Genomic DNA, 25,566 nt, shown 5'->3' with positions numbered 1-25,566 from the left:
GGTTTTGAGACTGCATAAATGGTCCATGAAACTATATACAACGATCGTTAATCATTAGATCAAATTGAGACGACAATCTCAGCAAGAGAGCCCAAAAAGGAACAGTATAGGAAAAGAATAGTCAGAAGGTGAAACGAAAATCAACTGGAGACGATGACCTTGCCAGCTGAAAATAGAATATCGATGAAGATAGTGTAGGCAAATAAGAAGATTCCGATATTATACAACATAATTTAAGTGATAGCGAATCTCAGTCATATCAACAAACATCCATGATTCTGTTGATCCGTTCGTGACTTGTCGTGAATCAGTTGGGTTCAGGCGAAGGTCTATCTTTACCATCTTTGACCCTCTTATTCTTCAACCTCCTCAACATCTCACCGTGAGATACGATATGATCCAAAAGTTTCTCTTCGTTTATACCCAGAGGAAGAGGTTGGATATCTTCCACTTTGAATGTCTTGGACCTCTCAAAAGGTTGGTTCTTCTTTTCCATAACGCTGCATGTACCATTAGACACGTAACGGCGGAATCATATTGGAAATCGATAGAACTTACAAGCATAATTTACATCTTACCCTATCACCATTCTTCTGAGTAGTTATTCCCAGATGATCCTTGATCCACTCTCTGGAAACCGGTTTGTAGGTTGACGCCGGGACGGACGTCACGGACCTGGCCACCGAAGGCGGTCTAGATGCTGAGACTGAAACCTCTAGACCTGATCCGGGTTTTACGTTTTCTTCATCTAGAATAGACCGAACATCAGTCTGTGATTACACAAAGAGGACTATAGACCGCAATTCTGAGCACTCACCATCGCTCTCATCATTAAGCAATCTCTTCCTCTTATAAGGTCTTTGCGTACTAGCTAATACACTAGGAGTTGGCACAGATTGAGATCGAGAATCTTCTTCTTCTTCGTTGGGAAGGAATAGCGGTGTGCCGGCGGGCTTCTTGTTAGCAGGAGTAGCTTGACTTGTCGAAGGTTGTGATTGAGATAGCGGTGAAGGTCTGACAATTAGAGATATGGAAGGTGTGTCAGATTCCTTGAGATCCGGGGTGAAAAGCAGGGTTTCAGGTCGCGTCTTCGGGACAGCCTTGGAAGTTGAGGTTGACGCAGGACCGGGGACAATCTCGAAATCATTTTCCTGTCGTGCAAGTCAGCATCGTCAAGAAAATTGACTTCTCTTGAACGGTGTATAATCAAGATAGCTCACCTCATCTTTGACGACCGTGTTGTTCGTGCTCTTGATAGCGGACAGTTGCTGCAAAATCCCAAAATCGAAAGCTTTGATCAGCCTCATTTCTCGCTGAAGTAGCCTGGGAAAGAGGAGGAAAGCTAAAGCAAGCGGTAATGCCTGAGACTTACATTTTGCAGCCTCTTCATTTCACCTTCCAACCCATGCTTCTCCTCCTTGACATTTTCAAGTTCTTTCTCGATTTCAATATAATTCTCTCTCTGTTTATGTTGTTTATTCATAGCGTCCCTCATCGCTTCCTCGGCTCGATCAACATTATCCTGTTCGTTCTCCAGATCTTTCTGTAATTCGCCTTTCTCTTGCTCTAGCCTTTCGATCGTTTCCTTGAGAGATTCCACCTGCTTCTTTATCTCTGGATCGCCCTTGTGAATGGATCCCCCATCGATCTCATATTCAGTTCGTAGTTCATCGATACTCGATGAGTAATATTTCTCCCTGGCATTTAATTCTTCTTGTTTCTCCCTTAGTTGATTCTCCGTTCCGATCAATTTCGCCTGCACTTCAGCATTTGATTGAGTGAGTCTCTGCAGCTCAGAGACGTTTTCCTGCAGAGAAGTCCTAGTTTGATCCAACTTCTTCTTCATCTCGTCCAGCTGATCGGTCTTGGTCCTCTCGGCAGCCTGACTCTCCTCTAGTGACTTCTTCGTCTCCTTATGTTTATCTATCTCCTCTCGTAAAGTCTTCTCACTCGCGTTCAGTTGGTCTCGAGCGTCCTGGAGGTGCTTGGTGGTATCGTCCAATTGGGTAGTCTTCGCCAACAAAGCATTCAGGTTGGCTTGCAGGTTATTCCTCAGCGTCTGTATAGATCCTTCCAGTTCCTTCACTTTCTCTCGATCACCATCTTTAGGTCGACTTTGAGCTCTAGATTGAATCTCTTCGAATATCGTATGCATAGTCTTCTGGAATTGTTCAGCTTTATCAATCGGTTTCATATCCTCTTTGAACGGTTCGACAGTTTTGCCCATCAGGATTTGAATGTTGTGACCCCAAGAGATCAGTCTGTGGAAAGCCGCTTTCCATTCTTCCCCAGCCTGCTCTTTTCCGCTGGGAAATACCGGAGGAGTGCCAGATTGGGCAGCTGCTAATTCCACTTTCATCGATTCCACCTGACCTTGTAACTTCTTCATCTTCTCTTTCCTGTCTTTCTCATTATTCAGGATCATTTCAGCCAATTTGGACATGTCCGAAACGAAGGTATTGGCTCGATCCACCAATGATTTCTTGGTGGTATCGCCGTTGGTCGTTCCACCCGAAGTTCCATCGGTCTTGGAATTCTGCTCATTTGTACGACCCAATTTGCTCTGAAGGTTTTCACCCCAATGAACAATCTTTTCCAAAACAAACCTACTCTGGTCATGCACCTTTCTTTCGTGCACGATCTTCTCCTTCTCCACTTCGAGCTCTTTCACATTTCTTTCTAATCTCTCTATTTTCGCATCATTAGTCTGAGCAAGTTTTGTTCTGATGTCCTTCTCGATTTCCCTCGGGTCTTTACCTGCATGAGCTCTAAGTTCCTCTATCTCCTTGTTATACTTTTCTTCTAACTCCATGAACTTTGCATTATTCGCCTTGAGTAGACTTCGAAGTTTGGCAGCTTCCGAGGATGGGTCGGCGGGCGATTTAGGTGAAAGCGGACCTGGTGGATGCGCACCGAAAACAGGCTGGTTGGCTTTATGAACGGCTTCCGCCAGTTCCCTCTTCAAATTAGCAACTACAGCAATATGGGATATGTCGAGTTGAGCTAGTTTGTCTCGATGTTCCGACTCAAGCTGAGTGATTTTGGCTGATTGTGCGTTGACTTGGTTCTGTAATTGAATGATCTGCGTTTCTCCTGCCTCTTTAGCCCTCTTCACTTCTTCAAGACCTCGAGCTAGCGCAGTATTAAGTTCTGGAGCTTTATGCCTCACATCTGTTGCAGTTTGCAGTTGCTGCATCATTTCAGCCAATTCAGCTCTGGCTTTACTTTCGCTTTCGGTCAGACGAAGTACGGTCATCTGTGATAAATGAACTTTCTTCTCTTCTTCTACTAACTGAGCTCGAAGCTGATTGGTAATAGCTTCTGTAACGGCTGGTGGTTTTATAGCTGTGACTGTTGATGCCATATTACGAAGAGCATCATTCATGGCCATACGGAGGTGGTCCCTGAAGAGGCAGATCTCGAGTTAGCCGAAAATCGCTGATGTTGAAGCAGACTTACCATGCTTGTCCAAATGTCTGTTCGACACCTTGAACATCGGCATTCAATTTCTGCTGTATGACCTGCACTTCCGGAGGAATAGTGATATTGGACGTCGCATCCCTAGGACTTTGTAAAGGTGTACCACTCCCTCCACCTCTGGCTGATCCACTCTGTCGACTGCTTGGTCTAGCTTGATTCTGCAAATTGACTATAGACTGCTGAATTTGCGCAGATGTATCTTGAGGGATATAAGCGTATCCATTGGGAGCGACATAAGGGGTTGGACGGGAAGAGCTCGCGTGCGCTGATGAAGAAGCTTGCTGTGGAAGGGGTTGAGAGATGACTCTTCCCTGCTGCTGAGGTTGAGGTTGGTTTGTACCGTTCACGCTGCCAAACAGCGTGGCTATATATCTGGGATCCTTGACGACTTTATCCAGATCAGCCAGAGTGAGGTATTGTGAATATCGGTCGAGGAGTTCAATGGTGGATAGTTGTAGCACCGAACCGCTGCCCATGGTGATTTTGTGCCTTCGCATCGCGTATTCTGGTGACAGATTGACAGTAGCAATCTGATTGTTTTTGAGCTTGAAGGTATATGAGGTGAATGTCGGCGATGGGTTCGTTCTTGGCGTGTTTGTTTGACCAACGGTAATATCGTTGATGGGTGATCGGGCGGTGATGTCGGGCGAGGAGAAATTTTGTTGCGAATTGACATACATCTGAAAACCATTTCGCTGCCCTCCTGATCCTGAAGAGACTACTCGTCGAAGAGGAGATTGCTGTTGAGGAGCATTTGGTAGTCCCGGATGAGTAACGGCAGGGAATTGCTCTTGAGGTGTAGCGCTACCAAAATGGGAGAGCTGGTTGATAGGCTGTTGCGGTAAGATTGAATGCATATTGACATCAGCAGAGGTTGAAGATTGGATCGTTTGAGTGGGCTCAGTAGGCTGGTCAGGGACTGATGGGCGGTTGGGCAGGGTTGAGTGAGATGGAGAATCGGGAGAAAGTACGATAGCGCTAGTGGAGATAGCATTGATGGGTGTCAGGTAAAAGCCATCACGTTTGTCTATGTGTACTCGAGGAAGGAAGAGGAAAGTCGAACTCACGAGGAGGGATCCTGTCCCTGTCCTTCGGTTATAGACTGAACCTCAAGCAGCTGCACTGAATCACTCATGTTGGTCTTGGGAGAAGTTTGGTGTATCTGAGGAGGAGGCTTGGTTGAGTCACCATTGCTGAGAGGGAGATCAGCAGTCACAGGAGCGAGCATGAAGGATCGGCGCCGAGCTTTGGTCAGAAGAGTTAGCGGTCACCCAGTTTGGCATGTTACATCAAGGGGATGAGCGGAGATGGCAGATATCTTCCATGGAAAAGAGATGCAGGCGATGTTGGATACGATTGAGGAAAGAGAGGGAGTGAGTGAGTGACGAGTTGAATGAAAGAAGCGAGGAAGATGGAATGCCAGTTGAAGGGGAACCAGGGGAAACCAAATAAAATCTGCTTTCCCACGGTTGCCCTCGCGAGGTGAAGGTGTCCCTGTGTCCCTCAAGTTCGGTCATGTCAATAAATCTACTCTCATCGATATTCACCTATCTATTTATTTTGCTTCGCTGTTATACGCAAACACACAGTATCGAACATCGCACCTCGATCTCAAGGTCCAGCCGACATGTCCGCCATATAGCTTTGAACGATCTACAAGATATCTGAAAAGTCCATCCTCGACATATCACCTTGATATTGCGATTTTCACTTCCCGTCGCGGTCAAAGCAAGTCATGTCATTCGTCTTCCCATCTTGGTCCACGGCGTTCTCGCCTGCGTTTCATGAGGATGCAAAGGCCATGCTGGAAGGCGCTCTGAACAAAGTATGCTTGGAGCCATATTGTATCTCATCACCCGCCTTTCCTTGTATGCTGATATAACGATTGCCGTTGCCAGGGTAACAAACCGCCTGTAATCCAAGGCAGAATCGAAGTGGTCGAGTTGAGCATGGGCAAAGAGGTGAGTTGAACAAGTTCACCTGTCAAAATCGTATAGAGGGACATGGCTCACAGATGCTTCTGATAGCCACCGACTCTCACTTTACTTGAAATTGGTGATTTATCACTCGATCGTTTTCGAGGTATATTGAGATTAGGCTATTCCGGAGATGCATGGTTAGAAGTACGCTGTCGTGTTCAGGCGAACCCCCTCTCACACAATCCAAACTTGTCTTTTTCGTCGACATTACCACTTTCAACACCTTTACTAGCCTCTCAGCCATTGCTGGTACCAATGACACTACGTCTATCGAAATTGCACCTACGAGCAATATTGATCTTGGTCGTATCGGCTTCCAAGGGGATAACATTGGTATTCAAGAATGATCCCCTACAGAATGTAGATGTGTCCTCTACGTTTGATTCGGTAGAAGTAATCAGAGGGTATCTACAACAGGAAATTGAAGGACAGCTGAGAGAAATGTTCAGAGAAGATTTACCTGGTATCATACATAGATTAAGTCAGAGATGGTTTCATGGTACAGGCGTTGGAGGAAAGGTCGAGACCCCCTATAAAGACTTACCAAACGAGGTCATACAGGAAGAAGAAAGAGAAGGAAGTGATGATGGAGTGGATGAAAGTAATCCGTACGGAGAATCATCTCAAATATTCCCACCTCACAACATACCCGCTTCCACATCGAACCAAGAGAAATTCTCAACACCTCGTCGACAATCCCTACAAACTCAACGATCGTCGCTCAGACATAGAAGATCAAGTACGAGTAATTCCATATCGGAATCACCAACGAGCTATACGGTCTTTCCCGATATTGAAGATTACGATCCAACATATGGCCTAAGACCTGAAGGTGTACCCACCCACAGCGGTTATGAGGCTTTTGGGAGATTGTGGGAGAAATCTAGAGAAGGTGGAAATAGAGGGTTGGGATCTTTGATGTCGATGCCAATACAAAATCAAGAGCACGATGGTCCCTTACCGGATTATCTGAGTGATACGTTCGATGAGGAAGATGAAGATGAAGAAGATGAAATAAGGTCATTTGATATGGTCGAGATGGATGATGTACTTCGTTCGATCCCTCATTCAACCAGGAAATCAAGGAGACAATCGTCCCTGGTCTCAGCGATGGGATCGAGATATGGTGGTGGAGGTGATGAGAAGAACCAAATTGAATGGGAGACTTTCCCAGCTGTTGGAGGGGGAGTTATCACAAGACCGAGAGTATACCATTCACAGTCTCAGATCAGGGCTCCATCAGAAGCTGGTGGTAATGGGGGAGCGATGCCTAGTCCGGCGGGTACAGCTACGGGCGGTAGCGTGACAGCGAGAGCCAGCTCGGCAGGTGGTGCATCCTCGACTGTGGGAGTGAGTCAATCAATCATTCTACACCTAAATATGGACAGTACACTGACAATCATGTTTCGTTCAGAGTCTCCGGATGCGTCCCTTCACACCTTCCACACCCGGTATAGGTATTCGCTCTCCTACATTCACCCAATCCCAAGCTGGTCCATCAAGTCTACGTCGAATGGTCACCTCCCATTCGGATGTATTCCTCTCATCTTCTGCACAAGGTATACACGGCAACATACCACGTTCCGAGACATTTAGCGCTACCGCTATACCTCGTGCTTCCATTTCCTCAAGTCGTAGACCATCAAGAACCGGTACGGGCGGTTCGTCCTCCGCCACAAGAACAGGAACAGGAACAGGTTCGTCATGGGATACGATCGGACATTCTACAAATCCTACGTCAACATTACCATCTAGTAAACCTTTATCTATCACTTCGAAACATACGAGGCAGAGAGGACCAAGTGTATCTCTATCAGGAACTTCACCTGGGAACGGTTCTTTCCCACCCAGGAATATTGGACCTGGAGGTATAACATTACCATTGAACAATTCGGTTAGTCAGTTGGCGACTTTATCACATTCTGCTCATACCCTCTCACCGTACGCGAGGGGACATGAACATATTGCTGTGAGGTCTTTCCCACATTTGGGTAGATCTAACACTGGTTTAGGTATGGGTATGGGTATGGCTACGTCGATGAATTTTAGCGGATTAGGCATTAACGATGGAGGAGGAGGGATAACACCTAGAGCCTTAAGTGGTGGGAGTGGTGGGGTAGGTGGTGGTGATTTGACGAATGATTTGAGTGGACAAGGGATGGGAGTGATGAAAGCTAGAAGAAAGAGAATACATCGTTTGAATACTACCAAAAAAGATGGTCCTCCCACTTTGTCACAGTCAGTGTCACAAGGAGTCAGAAAATCAAGTTTGAACTCCAATTCGAGATCGCATTCGAATCATTCAGGTGATATAGATGAGATTGAAAGTTATATCGATCAAAATCCAAAATTACCAAAAGCAACAAACATGCCAAAGACTGGTAGAGGTATATCGAGTGTGAATTTGACTATGGAGAAGAGACCGAACATGAGGAGAAATCCAGATTCAAGGACTTCCTATGGATTCCCACAGTCGTAATGCCATGAGCTGGATCGGCGAGAATCAACTAGCCTCGTTGTTCTTCACTTGTATGGTCTGGATTATATGGATCACTGTAGGGTTCGATATCATTTCCGGATGACGGAATTTATAACGGAACCAGGAGATTCAAAGAGAAATAAAGATGGAATGGACTTTCTTCATTTTCTGTTTTTAGATTTTTGTTACATGTTGTATCCACTTTTCACGGTGTTTCCTCATGGGTTCTCCCATACGATTGATGGTATATATGGATGCATCGGTCATATGTACAGAACTCATACAAGTTACACAAGAGAATGAAAAGAAAAATCGTTGATTATGAATAGTATGAACCTATCAACTAAATAGGTAACTATATGAAGCAAAGATCATTGGATTTAGTAACACTAGATTGACTCAGACTCCATCATATTACCAATTCATCAGAAGAAGCAACTACCAGCACCCCCATATTTTGGAAATCGTCAATTCCTGCACACCGACTTTAACCTGAAACTCAATCCCCAATTCCGCTGATTAAAGAGATGGCGATTGGTGAATTACTGATTTCCTTTCCCATAAACATCCAAACACCTTTTCTCAAACGCTTCCACCATCTTATCAGCGACCTTTGGTAGAACGGCTTGACTCGCTATTCGATGTAAGGGGTTAGCGAAATTGAAATTCAAGTCGATGGTCAATAACGTTGGACCGATATTAGGATCTGTAGGCGAGGTTGAATTTGGTAATCTTTCCTGTGAAGAAGGTGTAGGGGGGAAGGGAGAGTTGGATGGATGAGGGGATATGGAAGAGGCGGGTGAGAATGACCAGCGGGTTATGAGTGATTTGAATAATGGTGTTTGGGATGATGCAGTTGCCTGTGTACGTAATGAACATACAGATCAGCAAGAGTACGAGCAGAAGCACAATGGATGAATATGGTATGAATGATCATTGTCCCCTTCGTAAGAGCATCGAATGTATAGATGTCTGGTGGTAAAACTCACGGTAACGCTCTCAAACGGTACACCTTTCACCTTACTAACATACCTCTCTTCCAACCCTCCAAAACCAACCGCGAGCTCAGCGAGAACTTCGAAAGGTTCTGTTCCAGGAGCCCATTCTTTCCATTGTCGATTTATGTTGCCTTCCGTGGAAGGTTTGGAGAGGACTGTCGAAGAGTTGCAGAATGGGATGAAAGACGAATAAGAAGGTACATCAGATACGAGTGAGTAGAGTTGGACTTGGGAGTATCTATATAGTGAGAAAGAAGATTTTAGCTTGGTTCGCATTCTTATCCCTAGTTCGCCAAATGACAATCCAATCCAATCCCATTCCGAGGTGTGATCAACACTAAAATCTCCCCTGCATGATCATCACGACAAGTAAAAATGGAAGAGGTATTGGGATTCATATTAAGAAATTATCAATCTTGAAAGCGATCCTCCAGATCCCACTCTACTAGATTAACTCACGGTAATATCTTTCTCGCATGAAACCTCTGTTCTTCCCCATCCGTCTCTATACCCGTTACGATCCCTTCATCGTTCGGGGTTGGGTTCTGTGAGGGAACCAGACCAGCTAATTTCGTTATGTCCGGTAATGAAAAGAAACTTCTCCTCTGGATTGACCTAGAGGCAGACGAAGTTGATGAAGGTGTAAGGATACTTGTCGAGGCATTGTAATACTGTTTTGGAGCCATAGAGGATGATGGGGTTGATGACGCACATCGTAATCGATTGGATTGACGAGTTATCGATCGAATGGTCGATATTGAGCGATTGGCTGGAGATGACATTTTGTTTTTCTACTGCGGACGACTACCTGTTTTGATATGTATATAGCTTGAGATGTGCTGCTCGTAACGCTAGACCAGACTATGGCAGGTGTGACAGGATGGGAATAGTCGAAAAGATGAAGAAGATACCAGTAGAGGTAAGATTGAAAAGAGAAGATGCGATGTGAGAAAAAAACCAAGATCAAAATTGCGAAATCGACCTAGTCTGATTTGATCGAGTGACTTCAGCGGCAAATAACCATCCGATACCATAAAATCATTTGTGAAGCATGTTACATGTTAAATATATCGTATGCATAAGATTCAAATCATCATAAATCGTATAGACATGTACGTAAATAGATATCAACATGAACGTGAAAAAAAAAAATGATGAATAAAAATCTCTCATGCAACTTGAAAAGAATTAAAATGATACTGGTGTGATTTGCTTGTTTCATGTCACTTGTATTCCTGCCGATCCATCGAGGATTCGTACAGGCATTCAACTTCAATTTGGATCATTCATCCAATTTCTTCCTAATTTGAGAGCCGGCGAAACAATCCGACGATCATTGTTGTAATCGTGATTCCAATATAGCATGACGGTAGCTGATCGTCATTCATGAGGGCACCATCAATCAACATCATCTCCCACCCCTCCCTCCTCGTCCTCCTCGTCCTCGCTTACCTCCTCCTCTGCCTCTCCCACCACCTCCATGTCCATGTCCATGACCGTGCCCACGTCCACGACCATACCCAGGTCCATGTCCATGTCCAGCTCCTCTATCATTCCCGGGCCCAGGACGATCATCGTATTCATGTTCATGTCCAGGTCTATGATCACCCTCATACCTATGCGGAGGAGGGGGAGGGGGTGAAGGAAATCTACCTCTAGCTTGATAAACACTTCCACCAGGTGGTGGAAAGGGTCTAGGATTATAGTCCCTCTCTCTCGGATGAGGTTCTCGAGGATAATCATACCCAGTATATGGATCATACCCCTGGGAATGGGGTGGCGGTGGTGGTGGTGGTGGTGGCTGAGTGTTTACATTTGTATTAGCAGTCGGAACGAGTTTCTCCAATTTTGATATTTGCGCTTTCAGCGCTTCCAACGTTTCCACAACATTATTCGTATCTATCCCTTGACCTTGTGCAAATACGTTCCCACCAATTGGTGGTGGTGGTGGTGGTGGGGGTCGATCATATCGATCATGATAACCCGGTGGCGGTGGTGGTGCTCTCAAGTATCTATAAAAACAGACGTTCAGTACTGTGATAAGACGTCAAAAGAAGACGAGCTCACGCATCTTCCCTCCCCTCTGGATCATAACCATACCTCTGATCCCTCGCAGGCGGTGGTGGTGGTCTACCATAACCGGGCGAAGGCGGTCTAGCATGACCCAAAGGCTGTCCTCTTGCAATGGCATAACTACCATATGGGTCGATATTGGGAATATCGGATCGTCTGCCATATGTAGGATCAACTGGTGTTCTGGGATCAGGATAATGTCTTGGTCGAGTGGGTCCTCTCTGATATTCCTGCTCCCGTCTGTGGTTAGAATAATTTCGAGCAGGCGATGGTGAGCGAGGACGGTATTTTGGTGCTGGTGATGGGCCCGCTCCGGATATACGACTGATGAGTCAGAGTGTCAGTATACATGTGAGCAGCACAGTATATCGAGAGGCGATCACAGCGATCGGTCAAAGCAATGGTTTCTGAAGTATATATGTTTTAGAAAAAGATGATACTCACTCAGCTAATCTCTGACTTTCATTCCCATTTCCGTACCCATGCCCTTCCCGTTTTCCCCCAAACGACCTATTAACACTATCTCTTCTTGGTTCATTCCTTATTGGCGGTGGAGGTGGTGTCCTAGGTCTCCCTCGACCTTCTTGAGAATGCCTTCTATCCCGTTCACGTTCAGGTGGAGTCTGATATCGTGAAGGTACGAAATTGGTTTCACTAGGTTTATAGTCTGGTCCACTACTAGTAGTACCTGCAGACTGGTCTCTTCTTGTAAATCTTTGATCATTAGGATGAGGAGGAGGGAATCTTGAATATTTATTTGTATCATCATAATTGTCACTCCTGATCGTAGATGTTGAGCGGCCTCTATCATTCCTTTCGTTCCATGGTGGGTTGGTAGGAAGTTGTATATCATTCCTGGGTCTTTTATTCTCTTCATACCCATACCCATGTTCAATAAAAGGTGAATTTGATTCATTATTCCTCTTCCTACTTTGATTCTCATTTGGACGTGATCTCGAAGATAACAATCTCTCTCTCAATTCCGATTCCCTTTCTTTCGTATTTCCACTTCCTTCCAATACATTTAAAGGTGAATAATCACCTTTATCAGTTGTACCTGTACTTGCATCCGTATTTGCACCTTTACCTTCACCGGCGATTCCAAGCTTTTGTTGTTGTTGTAATATGAATGATTCGGCCATTTTAGCCAATAAACTAGGGTTCATCTCTCCCATTCCTACAGAACGACCATCCTTATTGGCCAATTGCGCATTAAGGGTAGGATGTTGTCGTGTAGCTTCCACTTCAGCTTTGAATTGTCTTAATTTGGCTAACGAATCCAATGTCGTCTCCACCCCAGTCCCGATCTTCTTCATAGGAACAGGAGTATCATCATTCGATTTTACACCTTCACTTTCGGTATATATCGAAGAGGAAGCAGGTTGTGATAGGCCTAGTTGGTTGATACTCAATTCTGAAATGGTGGAATTGGAAGCTAGAGAAGGTGTAGCAATCTCCTGTTGGTTTTGGTTTTCCACTATCGATGGAGTGATGGGTTTGGCAATACTAGGACTATAAGTTGGTTTTGATGATATTCCTTGTCCTTGTCCATGGCCGTTATCAATTGATTTCCTTGGATCTTTAGGTATTTCTATACCCACTGGACTATAGCCATAGTCCTTCACTCGTCCTGTGGGATCAATAGGTAGTAGAGGTGGAGTAGAAAGTCCATGTACTTCCTGGCTCATCTTGTTGAGCTCTGCTGCAAGTAGCTAACAACTCTGATCTGTTGATATATTGTTCTTCCTCTTGAAAAGTATGTCACACGATGTTAAGATTTATAGGGTATAAGTGCAATGAATGCGAAGATGGCCAGATTCCAATTTGACCACTTTCAATTCGCAGTGGGCTATGATCAAGCTGAAAAAATCAGATCACTTGTGTGATACCCTATTTCCTCCTTTCCCTTATATCCTAATTATATCATATCATCTCGGATCTACCGAGTGACCCTGATGTGCAATGATGCGATGCGATGGAGAAGACAAAAGACTGTACGGTATATGATCTTCGTTAAGGGGTACCAGTGATTTGATGATCTTGCTGTTTTCCTTTGATCTGATGACGAGGATGAGGATATCCGGTTGAATATATCGACGAATGAAGGGATCTCTTTCGATATATCGGGTATGGTACCCGCCAACAAGATCGGTCGATATCTACGCTCAAGTCAAGTCAAGTTTAGTCAGTCTGAGAATGATATATGATTTAGATTGATGAAGTCGAAAGAGGTGAGGTGGTGGTACTCGAGAGAATTTCTGAACGTGCAGCAGTGGAGGAAGGGGAGGGGGACGAGCGGGATCAAATTGCCACATCACACGGTGAGAGTGGTTATCTTATCAGTGGTGGAAAGTGGCAGCGACTCTGGCTCAGGTAACGATACATTTCAAAAACGATACCTATCTGTCTACAAGAAGGGACAAAAGTAGATTAAAGGACAAAAGGGTAGCATGGTACCAAGATTGCGATGACTACCAAAACGCAGATACCTGAATACAACATGATTTAAAAGAACAACTAATCAAATTCGCTCTGTTATGTATCTACGGGACCAAGAGATGAAGAGAAAGGGAAAGTGTGCCCATACCACAGTAGCAAAAGGCAGAAAAGTTCATTCCCTAGATGATCCATCGTTCCCAAAGTCCTAGTGCGTTTTAGTCATAACATATCTTTCTCATCTTCTTCACTCTGCCATCTCCATCTTCCAATTGCATTTCCACATCCTGACCATATCTACTATCCGCATCCATCACATCCGCATTCCAATTCCAGTTCCTTCTAGCCTTTTTCCATCGCTTCCATCTCATCTTATCCTCCTCAGCTCTTTCTCACTTTCCATCCAGGAGAGGTACCTGATCTTCCTGACTTTACAACTCTTCACCGATGAGATGAGCTCCCTGGCTCGCTTCAATCGCGGTATATAACGAGGAGAGTCGGTTGTAGTAGTTGAGGAGCTTTGAGATTGAGTCAAGGGATTAGTATGGATTGAAGAGGCAGTTGAAACTGGATAAGGATAAGGAGAAGTGAAAGTGAAAGAAAAGTTCTGTCCCGATCCAAAGGTGATTGGTGTGGCATTGGAAAAAGGTGGTTTTGGGGAATTGATCCGGACATCCGAGCCGGTCGGTGTCATGGAGGATGAAGAAGGAGATAGTCGTGGTGATTCACTCCTTGAAGCATTCAAGGTCGATGAAGGGGATGAGGTCCAACTCGAGTGCGAAGAGGATGTTGGTTCCGAAGAGTGATAGTGTTTCGATGGGAAAGGATCATCGAAGTTTTGTGAGTTAAGAACAGAACATCCATCTTCGTAAGCAACATCGACCGGCGTCACAACACGGAAATCCTGGCCGTTGTTGGGTCTATCTCCAGGTAGGAAGGGTTGCGCGTTATCGTTTTCTGCAGATCCCGATGCGAGTTTCGATAAGTACGACGACAACTTCATGACAGGAGTGGCGACCGATCGATGGTTCAACTTCATCGACTTACTTGAATCAAAAGAGGGATATCGTGGTTGTTGAATCTGAATATGCACTTTCGATATATCCCAGGGGATCATCGTGAGTGGAGTGAAAGCACCATCCTCGACTGTATCGATTTGGGGATTTCTCGTCGCTGACGAGAGATGGGGGACTAACCGTTTGGCGGATCGTTGGTTTCGATGCATTTCCAGTGAAGATAGGGAAAACGATCGTTTTCGATAATTATCTGGTATCCGAATATCGACCTTTCGAGTCTGATCGTGGAGATTATCCATAGATAGGGATGAGTAAGAAACTTGACAAGCCATGGTGGTGAGAAAACCGATCAAGTTGAGCTAACGTGAGCTGAGATCGTTGACAAATAGGATTCTGGCTAGCAATAATGATCGATGTTTATGCCTCTTCAACAATTGAGCTCTATATACAATATCAAAGAAGGATGATATCGAATTGGTAACGACATATACCAAGAAGATATAGACAGAACGACGAAAGTTTGGGTTTGGATGATGTATGAGAGAAAGAAAGAAAGAAAGAAGAGACCTCGAATGGAAAAGCTTATATAGTGTATGTTTGATGTTAGACCAAAGGACCCTCTTTCCTTGTCACTTGATCAGGTGTTCAGCCGTCAATGGCGACGATGTCACTCACCACTCTAATCGATCATCGTACTGTATCTATCCCAGATCTTTGGCAATTGAAATGATTACCTTATCATGCATACTAGATGCATTTCACCTATCATCTGATAGTATAGCTACAAAAAAGATTATCAATGGTGATGACGTTATCAATGAAAAGATGCTGAGCTACTCAATACAAATGACACTAATCTAAACATCAGGATGATTGTATATCAGTTCGACTGAAATGCTGGGTATTTGTCTATACCAAAAGATAATGGATGCAGGTATGTTCCGAGTTTATTAATACAATTTCAAATCTTACTTCTTACTCTTCTAATCCTCTATATCCACCTTGTGAACACCATGGTCTATCACCATCACGAATCATCACATCAGCCCTAAGAATCCCAGACCACCTAGAGAAAGAAATCCACTCACGGTCTATAAGAATCTCCACTCCAATACGATCTACACCTCATCGAAAATCCATATGGGACTATCATTGATACACCATGCATTAGCAGTGTTCAAGCCAAAGAACGGCGGTAGAGCACGACTCACATTCGTATCCTCTTGATCCAGACCTATAATGATCCCCCATTTTCAACAGGTGACTAACCTTATTAGTCGTAGTCATATGTTGTCTGGCCCATATGAATCCATCCATCGCCATCTGCTGTAACAATTCGTCATTGTCCAGATAATGCGACAAGACCTCGTTGATCCTTTCTATATTCCATGTGGATTTAAGGGGGATGACAAATTTGCTTAGAGCTTCTTCATGTTCAGTTGGTAAGTCAGAAGCTACCACACACCCAGAAAGGAATGCTTGGGCGTACTATGCCATAAAATACGATAATTAGCCTGACTCCGCAAACCAAGAAGAAAAAGGAATGATTTACCTTCCTGATCATCTTTCTTTCTAGACTAGCATCGAAGACACAAATCTTACTTGTCCTCATCCCGTTTGCGAAATCTTCTCTGAGTTTTAAATGAGTTCCATAATACTCATGATTCAGTTCGTAAGTCTCTAAGGGTTGTTCATGAGCAGAGGAAGGTACAGAGACAGTATAACCAGGATGGGGATGTCGGGTGATGATACTTTGTTGAACAAGGTGAGGTTCTCGTTCGAGGGCTCGGAGTGAGTCTGTCACGGTGGTTCGGATCGGGTAGACTAAGCGAATTTGCATAGCTAAGTAAGCAAGAGATGCAAATTCGCATACTGTAGACACCAATTGGGACCATACTCACAACTACCATCGTATCCGAACACTCTGGCTTTAGCGGTCTTCTCGTTCCAAGGAATAGGGTAGAAATCCCATTCGTTTCCCTATATATATACACCAACGTACAAGATTAGCTGTGGATCTTATCTTAGGCATTTTGCTAGATAAACCTACAGTATCAGGACTATGTCCAAATAGACCCATTTCCCAATCTGGGTATTTACTCTTCACCTTTTCGTACTCGAATAGCTCTAATAGTTCAAAGGCATATTTCGATACTGTTATATTGTTTGCATGGGGATACCATTCGTATGAACATCGTAGTTCGTGACAGTCTCCCAGTTGCCTAAGGGGAGTAACGTGAAACATGATCAGTCAAAGGCCGCTCACGATAATCGAATGTATGTCGTTTGACTTACTGGATCAAGAGTGCTCCGCAATCCAATGCATCGACATGGGGATCCGTTTCCTTGTATATGTTTCTATCGAGCAATTCATCCATTTGATTAGCATTCTAATCACTCAGGACGGTATAGACAATGGAGACCAAAAGTAATCACGATATATGGCACTCACGATACAGTAAAAACAATATCAAATTTAACATCCGAATTACATCCCTCAGGCGTCTCCTCATACCAAGCAGGCTTATTCCATTCCTCTTCTTCCGCTTCCGCCCCTCGTTCTTCAATTTCATCCATTGGCGACCTAGTAACCTCGAGTCTTCTAGAGTACCATTCTTTCTTATTCTTCAGCTGCATCTCCCTCTCCCTCTCAAGCTTGCTCCGATTTTGTCGTTCCGCATGTTCCTTCTTCGATTGTTCTAGTTGAGCTATCCGATGCGCACGTTTACGTATATTGGCTGAAAGAGGTATAGATCTATCGTACCCTTCCCAACCTGGTCCCCAGACATCTACTGTTATCTGAGGATGACGTAGGGCAGCATCGACAATTTCGTATGTGTGGGTATTCATTCTTTCGAGGTAATCCTTGTAATCTATAATAACCCAAAAGCATTAGATCCAAAAGGTCATGAAAGGAGATGATATATGAACATTGCATGGAGTTAAAGTACTTACCAGTTAAAAACATAAATCTTCTCTTCTCCTGTCCCACAGGTAATGGTGTCGGTACATGATCCCATGGACTCTTACCTACGACATCCGGATTCCCCCACCATTTAGGCCATATTGTCTTACTTTCCTCTTGTAGAGCTTCTTCTTCTCTAGGTCCCCATACCGATCCAGGCGTATCTCTCTTATCTAATTTTCTAGATTGTATAAGTTCCAATCGTCTATTGTATTCATGATGTTCTCTAAACCTTTTTAAATCCTTTTCCTTATTTATATGACCATACGTTATATCCCATTCTTCCAACTTCACTTCCCTGGACCACAGTTCCCTCCTCAACCTATGTGACCTGATTTCGCCAAGTAATAACCCAGAGACGATACATATTGCCAGGACGAGAAGCAATTGAGTTGATTTACGCCGTGCAAAATGGATGAAAGGTAAAGATGATCTCCTCCTTGCTCTAGGCTTTAGAGTTTTCAGTATTTTCACTGTTGATGAACCCCCGAATATCGATGTTGAAGAAAATTTGCGTTCTCTTGCTGAACTGCTCGTGGTGGTGGTTGGTAAGATAGGGTATGTCTGATCGTCCAGTGAGGATATTGAACTGAGGGATTTGGTGGAAGAAGTCGAAGAATCTGATGAACGTCTTGAAGATGATGATCCAGAAGGTTGTTTCTCAATTTCATAAGACCCAGCTGAGGTTAAATCTGAAGTTGCATGTCTTACGGTTGAAGAGGAAGATGACGAATGACGAGGAGGGTATGGATCGAAAACATACGAATCAATCGTTGATCTCGGTGAGACCTGCTTCTGCCTTGACATATTGTTGGTCTGTATCTATCGAAGTGCGGTGGTGTATATTGGTTGAATGGAACATATGTATCACTTGATTTGTGATATCAAGTAAAAGGAAGTTCAACTTGGATTCGATTCGATTTGATGGGTAGTGATCGACTGATTGATGATGTTGATGGTATGTGCGTTCTCCTGTGTATTGTTGAACTAACTCTTCTTGGCGTTTCTCTCTCGACGTTGCTATGCACAAACACAATGAATCCAAGCGATGCGCTACACTTAACAGTTTCCAACTCCAGCTCCGCTCTAAGCAGCACTGCGATTGCAACACCGTCACTACACTAAGTGACAAAGAATTCGAGCGTAATGTCTCAACACGAATTGAATTGGACTGAATGGAATCGCCAATGTGAGTTCGGATTCAACCGGGTTGTTGATGACACTACTACCCGTAGGAATGATGAATCAGATGGACTGAACTGCGATGCGATGAGATGAGATGAGATGAGATGAGATGAGATGAGATAGAAATATGTTATATAGATGCTGCGTTGATGATTGCTTGACTTGTTCTGTCATTGTTGTTCTCACAGCACTCTTTCCCTTGGCTTTAGCTTTGTTTTCGGACAACCAACACACAGGCTTCAGCTCCGTAACAAAATTTGTACCCAGGAGGATTCGGAATTTTCCGATCCAGGAGGGATGACCTAAGTGGAAGATGCCAAGACATCCTAAACTAACTACATTAACGTAAAACATCCACAGTCTTGACCCTTTCCTCTTTATCCAGGAATGATCACTCAAAACCAGCAGCCCTGTAGCTACGACGGCCGCCGAAGTCCGAAGTCCTTGGAAGAGTACCTGTTTTTTATCAGATGCACAGCATACTGCCATCTTTCTGGTCCTCCTTTTGTCTGTTTGCAGCTTCCAACCCTCAGCTCTTGACAGGTAAGAAGCTTGACCTGAGGAATGTAAACTTACCCGTTGCAGGCGGAGGGAATTATGACGCGTGCAGCGCCTAAATACTCTTTACTGACCTCCGAAAGGGTAGAAAAAGGAAAGCAGAATACAAAAAGATTATTCCGCGGGTGAAAAAAATATGCATACGTAGTTAAAGTTTCCACCCGACGGTGGCTTGGCTTAACACATGGTACCGCACAGCTGTCTGTACTGTAAAGTTATTGTCGGTCGTGTGACAGGAAGATAACCTTACAAAATCTCGGTGTGGGACCGCGAAACATGACCACCGAGTATACGAAGAAAGGACTAGAGGAAGCTAGGAACTATACATGCTGGGCAGAAGGAATCCTCGGTCAATCACATGAGCACAATACCTTCTTGTTCTATTGTACTCTCCGCATTTCGGGGGTTAGGCATGTGCTGTGGCACATGTTATAGTGCACATGATGACTGCGCTTCTTCATGTTATATCGACTCAAGTAAGCATGACGATTCAGGATCATACGGCGGTAAAGCTGGCTTATATCTGATAACAGAATTAATAGTATGTTAATACAGAACCTTTCATGAGTGACAAGACATGCGCTGGAGATGCCACCCGATGCAGACCGACCTGGATCTTACGTACTCATTGACGACACTTATCGACACTACCCCCACGCTACACACCTTTCCTTTCGCTTTTACGTGGAATAGGGACTATCGTCTGGACATGTACATATATATGCATACTAGTACGAACCCAATTGACTTCCTCGTGATCAGTGCTTGGCAGCAGTTTGTTTACCTCTCGGTCGTTCGGTGACAACCCTAATAACCAGCAACCAACAGCACAAGTTAGTGCTAGTGCAAGAAAAATGTGTGACAGATGAGCAATTGCAAATGGAGGGAACATACGATTTGTTACCATCCTTATCTTTAGGTCGTCTAGTTCTGACATGTTGTAACAAACCGTAAATCGATCGGGGATGTTTATTACCCTTTTGTTTACCTCTACCACCGCCATGTGGATGATCAACAGCGTTCATAGCTACACCTCGTACATGGGGTCGTTTACCCATCCATCGAGATCGACCTGCTTTACCTAATGATCGGGATTGATGTTCTTTACTATAATGCAGAAAAGTAGGATTAGCAAAAAGCACATTTGAACGATAGGATATAGTCATATAATGAACTGTAAGCTTAGAGTGATAGACAAGGAGGGGCTAGACAAGAAGGGGATAGAAAAGGAGGGGAGATGAGAGAAAGACAGTAGGAGAAGGGGCAAAAGGGAGAAAAGGGAGAAAAGGGGAGAACAAATGGGGAGACGAAGAACGGGAAGGAAAGGCCGGTTAGGAAGCGATTCTCATGCTGATTCATTCCTTATTTCGAGAGAATGGTAGGCAGAAGAAAATCCATCTTGGCGTGGGAAAAAAGAAGAGGAAGGAGAAGAGAAGAGAAGAAAAGAAAAGAGAGGAGAAGAGAGGAGAAGAGAGGAGAAGAGAGGTATATAGAGCAGGAAAAGCGAATGATGGACGGAAACACATTTCAAGTACGGTTCTTTGAATAAGGGAGAATGGTGTTTTGGAGAGACGTGCAGGGAGCTTTTGAGATTGTCCAAGAACGAATAAGTATACGACATGATTGTCAACTCACTTGCTTACCACACCTATCGTAGCGACACAACCAGGATCCAACTTCCTAACTTCTCCAGATTGCATCTTAACCAAAACATAACCTGCTTTAGGTAATCTCTGACCATTCTCATCGAACCCTCCTCCCATCGTCAATACCTCCGCACCACCGATTGACCTTCCATCTGATGATTGATGAGAAACGATTTGAGCAAAAGTTCCAGCCGATCTGCAGAGTTGCATTTTCCCATCGGTCGTTAATGAAAGGTTGTGTACTTGAGTACCGGGGGGAATGAGGAACAGAGGAAGGACATTTCCAGGTTTGAGAGTGACAGTTCGTAACAGACCTAAAGCTCTTCTCATTTCGGGTGTATCGGTTGCTCCTACTTTATCTTCTTCACCCTCAATCGCACTAATCCCCGCATTGGAACCGGAGGTGGAAGAGGTATTGTCGAATTGTCTAATTAGACTTTGAGGTATACCTTTCCTGTAAGAAATTACAACATCTCCTTTTCTTAATCCTTCTGGAGCTACTATATAACTGTACCCAGCTTTGACTGCGTCAAGTGATTTTTGCGTGTTTCGATTTTCCTCTTTTAATGCTTCTTCAATCTCTTCTATACTACCCAATCCATTCACCCCGGTTGCACTTGAGGATGAACCTCGTTTCTTGATTAAAGCGATATGAGCAGATCTTCCTGGATCGTACTCGATTCTAATTACATCATGTTGACCACCTTCCACTCTGTGGAAATCAACTGTCCTTAATCTTCGCTTATGTCCTCCACCTACATGTCGGTTGACGATCCTACCTGTATTATTACGTCCACCCTTTCGTCGTAGGGGGATGGTCAGTTCTCGTAGGGGTCCACCTTTGTGTAAGTGAGGATGGAAGGGGTAGACGACGTGACGTAAGGACTATATGGGGATAGCATGGTGTAAGCATCCCACTATTGGTGTGCCAGTTACGGACTTGGACAATTGTCTACTTCTGTGTCCTGATTTTTGAGATGCAATGAGATCGATCTGACTCACAGGGATGAAAGGATATCCTTTGCCAGTATAAGTCTTCAAAACTGCACCTTCATCTTTCCTCTTGGGTGGTGGTCCACCAAACATCATCTGTTGACCGTCATCGTTCTTGACTGATGAAGGAGTAGCGTATCCTCGTACGACTACTAGACTAGATGTGGAAGCGAGGGAGGATCGAGTAGCTGATCGAGCGACGGTGGCTGATCGGTATAACGATGCCATCGTATAGGGGTCTTGGGTGATAGCTAAATGGGTTGATTACCACTGATCAGAGTAATATTTGATTTGTTCATCTCACAACAGAACAGAACAGAACAGTTTAGGACGAAAGATTCTTTTCGCGAAATTCACTAAAAACCGTGCTACCACGTGGCCAAACGCTCTCCCAAAGGTAACTTACATCTCCGGTTATTCGACATTTCTCAGAAATTCAGGCCCACGTCTGATCCATTCCATGGAATTGGGATTCGACAACATGGACGTGGACATTTATTCATCTTTCGTCTTTCAGCTTTCGATCCCTCATCCCTCACCCCATCTCAACATTCTCCTTCTCCATACTGAAATACGATAACACTCACATCCGATATGGTAGCTATCACCGTTTCTGTACCTGGGAAACCAACTGTCAACCTCGATTTCGCAAACAAACATCCTGATCAAGTCACCATCAAGGATGTCAAGATTGCCATTCAGGCAAAGTTCCCCAAGGTGAGCAACATACACTCTTGGTCTCCCTCTTATTTGTATCGTAGGATACGTATTCGAATATCTATCGTCCATGTCATCCCCTGCACAATCATAAGATTTGTGATGCTGATATGAAACTGCCTATGAATAGTTCGTGCCAAATAGACAACGACTCGTTTTCCCCAGTCCCAGTCCCACTTCCACCTCAGACAAACCCCTTCCTCTGACCGATGAATCAAAGCCTTTATCATCTTACGGAGTAGGAGATGGAAGTAAGTTGAAATTGAAGGATTTAGGTCCACAAGTCAACTATCGAACTTTGTACTTGATGGAGTATATCGGTCCTCTCATTTTGAACCCTTTATTGTTGAAGTTCTCTACGTTGGTTTGGGGGCAATATGAGTATTCGGCTCTTCAGACGTGAGTCGACACACTATTATAGAACTCCTATCGTATCACTTAATGGGAACTATCACTACTTCACGGTGATCAATCAGTCGATGGGGCATGAAGCTAAGTATATGTCATCACCTAAATATAGTACCGTACGAAATCTCCTCATGATTCACTTCCTCAAACGATTCCTCGAATCAGCTTTCGTACATAGCTTCTCAAGAGCTTCCGCCCCATTGAAATTCGTGTTCAGAAAGTGAGTCCATCAATCTAAACCGATCCATTATCCCTACAGATACACGTCTAAGCTCTATCCGTACGTTGTAGCTGTCTTCACTATTGGGGAGTATCCGGTATCCTCATCGGTTTGACCTTGTATCGACCTGGATATTCCGCGGAAGCTTTGAAAGGTACGATTTACGATAATCCCAATTGGATCAAAGGTTGGGCTGTCTTCTTTTTGGTAAGTCTACCCCTCATCTTTCCTTGTAACTACATATATCTAATTGATCTTCTGACGATATGGTAAATTCGATAGGTCACTGAATTACTCAACCTCAATACCCATTTGCACTTGCGATCACTCAGACAACCCCCCGGTCAACCTAGAAAGTATCCTACTGGCTTGGGTTTCGGTTTAGCCGTCTGTGCCAATTACTGGTTCGAAATTGCCGGTATTGTCGCTTTGGTCATTATGACTGGAGGTGATATTGGAAGTGAGTAACCCCTTCCTATGGTGATTTGCCAAGAGCAATAAACTGAACGACTATCCTTCCTTCTCTCACACTTAGCTATTGTATACGGCTACCTCGGTACGTCCATGATGAAAGTATGGGCAGATCAGAAGTACGCTAGATACAAGAAAGAATTCGATCCAAAGGTCTTCCCTGGCAAACGATACAAACTTTTCCCTCCTTTCTATTAGGTAGCAGATGTATTCGATACAGGCGATATTCCAGAGAATCGAGAGATAAGGAGAAAGAGAGAAAAATGAGATAGCTAGTATCGATTATTGGGCTCATGATTGGTTAATGATTATATCTATATTTGGAGAGATACCTAGTATGATCATCAATCTATGCGAAACCCATATAACTATGTCAAACACAACAACCTGACAACCTCAGCGAGAAGATCGCAGAAGTAATCGGACGAATTCTCTGCTGAAGTGATGTGTTATAAGGAGATACATACACCATGATAGTACTTGGTACTTTAATCTTCATCTACAATAGTTATTCTCTTCTCTTCTACTTTCGGTACATCCTGCACCTGTGATATCTCAGGGATGGGTACAGTCAATTTTGGACCAACCTCCTCTTCTTCCCCATCTTCTTCTTGTTGATCATCTGATTCAGATTCTTCACCTGGTTTCTTAAATTTGACACTAGCTCCTCCAGCCAGTTTCCTCTTTCCGAGTCCCACTCCTTCCGGTTGTGGTATATCAGGAGTAGCTGAGCCACCTGGTTCACCTTTACGACCCTGTTTCCTCTTTTGACGTTTAGCTCGGTTCTTGGCTGTTTTGGCGTCTGCTAGGGCATCCCGTTCGGCTTGACGTGCGAGGAAAGCGGCATGTTCTTCTTCCTACAACGTCCCATCATTCAAATGTGATCAGTATCGGTTCGTTATACAACAACGTAAAACCATTGATAAAGAGTGATATCTCGTGGTTGGGTATGTGTATAGGTGATATAGTGAGGCGATATATTTGTTTTTATTAGTTAAGAAGGTAAGAGCCAAACTCACAGCTCTAGCTTTATCGTTCATGATTTTCAATCTCTCATATTCCCTCCTCCTAGATTGTTTGTAAACGTGGAATTCACCTGATCCAGCACCTGCCGAAGAACCTTGAACGTTCTTCATCATTTCCCTCGGAGCTCTGAGGGTTTTCTCTTTGGTTCCTACGTTGATGTTTATCTCGCGGTCAGGATTGGCAAGTAATTTCTCAACCTATATATTCACGGGTAGATATATACACCAGCTTCAGTGTATCATACATCTATGTATCATGTGACAGACCTGATTGATAGAAAAGCAGTCCACTCACCTGCCTACGCTGTTGATCCAATACATTATTCCTAGGTCTCTTTGATGGTCCCGCTTCGTCTCTATCTCGATTCCTATCGGGTGAGAGTGAAGGTTGTCTGGGAGGTGGGGAGAGTGACCCTCCTGCTTCTGCTACTTCCACTGGCATGTTGGGTATTCGTATGTTATACGATGGGTTATATCGAAGTAAGGTCAGCCTGCAAATGAAGTAGAGCGGGTGTTGATCTGTCGCATCTACGAGTAGTTATCTGCTCGATGTCATAACATCGGTTGAGTGGTGCCACATGCCCAAAGGGGTAATAACGCCGATCCCAGTGACTGCCAGTGATCTGGGTGCGAGCCATCCACCGTAGCGTGCATTCGCGTATTTGTTATTGTGAGTGAGCAGTGGTGTTGGTGCACGCGCCATTGTCATTGTCATTGTCACTACAGACAACCTCCATCCTCCATCCTCCATTGTCCGTCGTCCCATCAATCCTTTGACATCAACTTGATCATCATCAACGGCTACCTCGCATCCACGACATTCGCATCAACTGTCATTCATTGACAAGCCAAGACGAGAGCTAGGTCGGAAATAGCATAATCAAGACCAAAGTCATATACTAGCTAGCCCCTCGCCA

At 44.3% G+C, this 25,566-nt stretch overlaps 9 protein-coding genes across 9 annotated transcripts; 2 read left to right on the top strand and 7 right to left on the bottom strand.

The window, feature by feature from the left end:
- Positions 1 to 307: 307 nt before the first annotated feature.
- On the bottom strand, positions 308 to 4,763 carry L199_004292 (uncharacterized protein; the record flags this gene model as incomplete). The annotated part of the gene is made up of 8 exons (XM_064890020.1): positions 308 to 500; positions 559 to 748; positions 818 to 1,151; positions 1,221 to 1,268; positions 1,373 to 3,404; positions 3,460 to 4,458; positions 4,548 to 4,602; positions 4,697 to 4,763. The coding sequence occupies 8 exons, from the start codon at positions 4,761 to 4,763 to the stop codon at positions 308 to 310; spliced, it is 3,918 nt and encodes a 1,305-aa protein (XP_064746092.1).
- Positions 4,764 to 5,215: 452 nt separating this feature from the next.
- On the top strand, positions 5,216 to 7,938 carry L199_004291 (mitochondrial distribution and morphology protein 34; the record flags this gene model as incomplete). Its single annotated transcript, XM_064890019.1, has 4 exons — positions 5,216 to 5,305; positions 5,379 to 5,441; positions 5,508 to 6,809; positions 6,874 to 7,938. 4 exons carry the CDS (start codon positions 5,216 to 5,218, stop codon positions 7,936 to 7,938), a joined length of 2,520 nt encoding a protein of 839 aa, XP_064746091.1.
- A 542-nt stretch (positions 7,939 to 8,480) lies between these two features.
- Positions 8,481 to 9,718, bottom strand: L199_004290 (uncharacterized protein; the record flags this gene model as incomplete). The annotated part of the gene is made up of 3 exons (XM_064890018.1): positions 8,481 to 8,798; positions 8,928 to 9,174; positions 9,396 to 9,718. 3 exons carry the CDS (start codon positions 9,716 to 9,718, stop codon positions 8,481 to 8,483), a joined length of 888 nt encoding a protein of 295 aa, XP_064746090.1.
- Positions 9,719 to 10,344: 626 nt separating this feature from the next.
- Positions 10,345 to 12,697, bottom strand: L199_004289 (uncharacterized protein; the record flags this gene model as incomplete). The annotated part of the gene is made up of 3 exons (XM_064890017.1): positions 10,345 to 10,948; positions 11,004 to 11,333; positions 11,454 to 12,697. 3 exons carry the CDS (start codon positions 12,695 to 12,697, stop codon positions 10,345 to 10,347), a joined length of 2,178 nt encoding a protein of 725 aa, XP_064746089.1.
- A 966-nt stretch (positions 12,698 to 13,663) lies between these two features.
- On the bottom strand, positions 13,664 to 14,793 carry L199_004288 (uncharacterized protein; the record flags this gene model as incomplete). Its single annotated transcript, XM_064890016.1, has 2 exons — positions 13,664 to 13,745; positions 13,862 to 14,793. 2 exons carry the CDS (start codon positions 14,791 to 14,793, stop codon positions 13,664 to 13,666), a joined length of 1,014 nt encoding a protein of 337 aa, XP_064746088.1.
- A 643-nt stretch (positions 14,794 to 15,436) lies between these two features.
- On the bottom strand, positions 15,437 to 18,233 carry L199_004287 (uncharacterized protein; the record flags this gene model as incomplete). The annotated part of the gene is made up of 9 exons (XM_064890015.1): positions 15,437 to 15,479; positions 15,550 to 15,607; positions 15,673 to 15,949; positions 16,014 to 16,285; positions 16,363 to 16,441; positions 16,512 to 16,683; positions 16,757 to 16,819; positions 16,914 to 17,334; positions 17,417 to 18,233. The coding sequence occupies 9 exons, from the start codon at positions 18,231 to 18,233 to the stop codon at positions 15,437 to 15,439; spliced, it is 2,202 nt and encodes a 733-aa protein (XP_064746087.1).
- A 1,694-nt stretch (positions 18,234 to 19,927) lies between these two features.
- Positions 19,928 to 22,036, bottom strand: L199_004286 (uncharacterized protein; the record flags this gene model as incomplete). Its single annotated transcript, XM_064890014.1, has 4 exons — positions 19,928 to 19,976; positions 20,064 to 20,276; positions 20,805 to 21,700; positions 21,818 to 22,036. The coding sequence occupies 4 exons, from the start codon at positions 22,034 to 22,036 to the stop codon at positions 19,928 to 19,930; spliced, it is 1,377 nt and encodes a 458-aa protein (XP_064746086.1).
- A 366-nt stretch (positions 22,037 to 22,402) lies between these two features.
- On the top strand, positions 22,403 to 23,822 carry L199_004285 (uncharacterized protein; the record flags this gene model as incomplete). Its single annotated transcript, XM_064890013.1, has 6 exons — positions 22,403 to 22,525; positions 22,656 to 22,924; positions 23,046 to 23,153; positions 23,225 to 23,360; positions 23,436 to 23,613; positions 23,689 to 23,822. The coding sequence occupies 6 exons, from the start codon at positions 22,403 to 22,405 to the stop codon at positions 23,820 to 23,822; spliced, it is 948 nt and encodes a 315-aa protein (XP_064746085.1).
- Positions 23,823 to 24,112: 290 nt separating this feature from the next.
- On the bottom strand, positions 24,113 to 25,091 carry L199_004284 (uncharacterized protein; the record flags this gene model as incomplete). The annotated part of the gene is made up of 3 exons (XM_064890012.1): positions 24,113 to 24,481; positions 24,644 to 24,847; positions 24,945 to 25,091. 3 exons carry the CDS (start codon positions 25,089 to 25,091, stop codon positions 24,113 to 24,115), a joined length of 720 nt encoding a protein of 239 aa, XP_064746084.1.
- Between the last annotated feature and the right edge of the window lie 475 nt (positions 25,092 to 25,566).

Source organism: Kwoniella botswanensis, chromosome 1 (assembly GCF_036426115.1).
Source record: "Kwoniella botswanensis chromosome 1, complete sequence".
Classification (NCBI taxonomy): Eukaryota; Fungi; Basidiomycota; class Tremellomycetes; order Tremellales; family Cryptococcaceae; genus Kwoniella; species Kwoniella botswanensis.
Note: the sequence above shows the minus strand (reverse complement) of the source record. Positions and strands in the feature narration are given on the sequence as shown.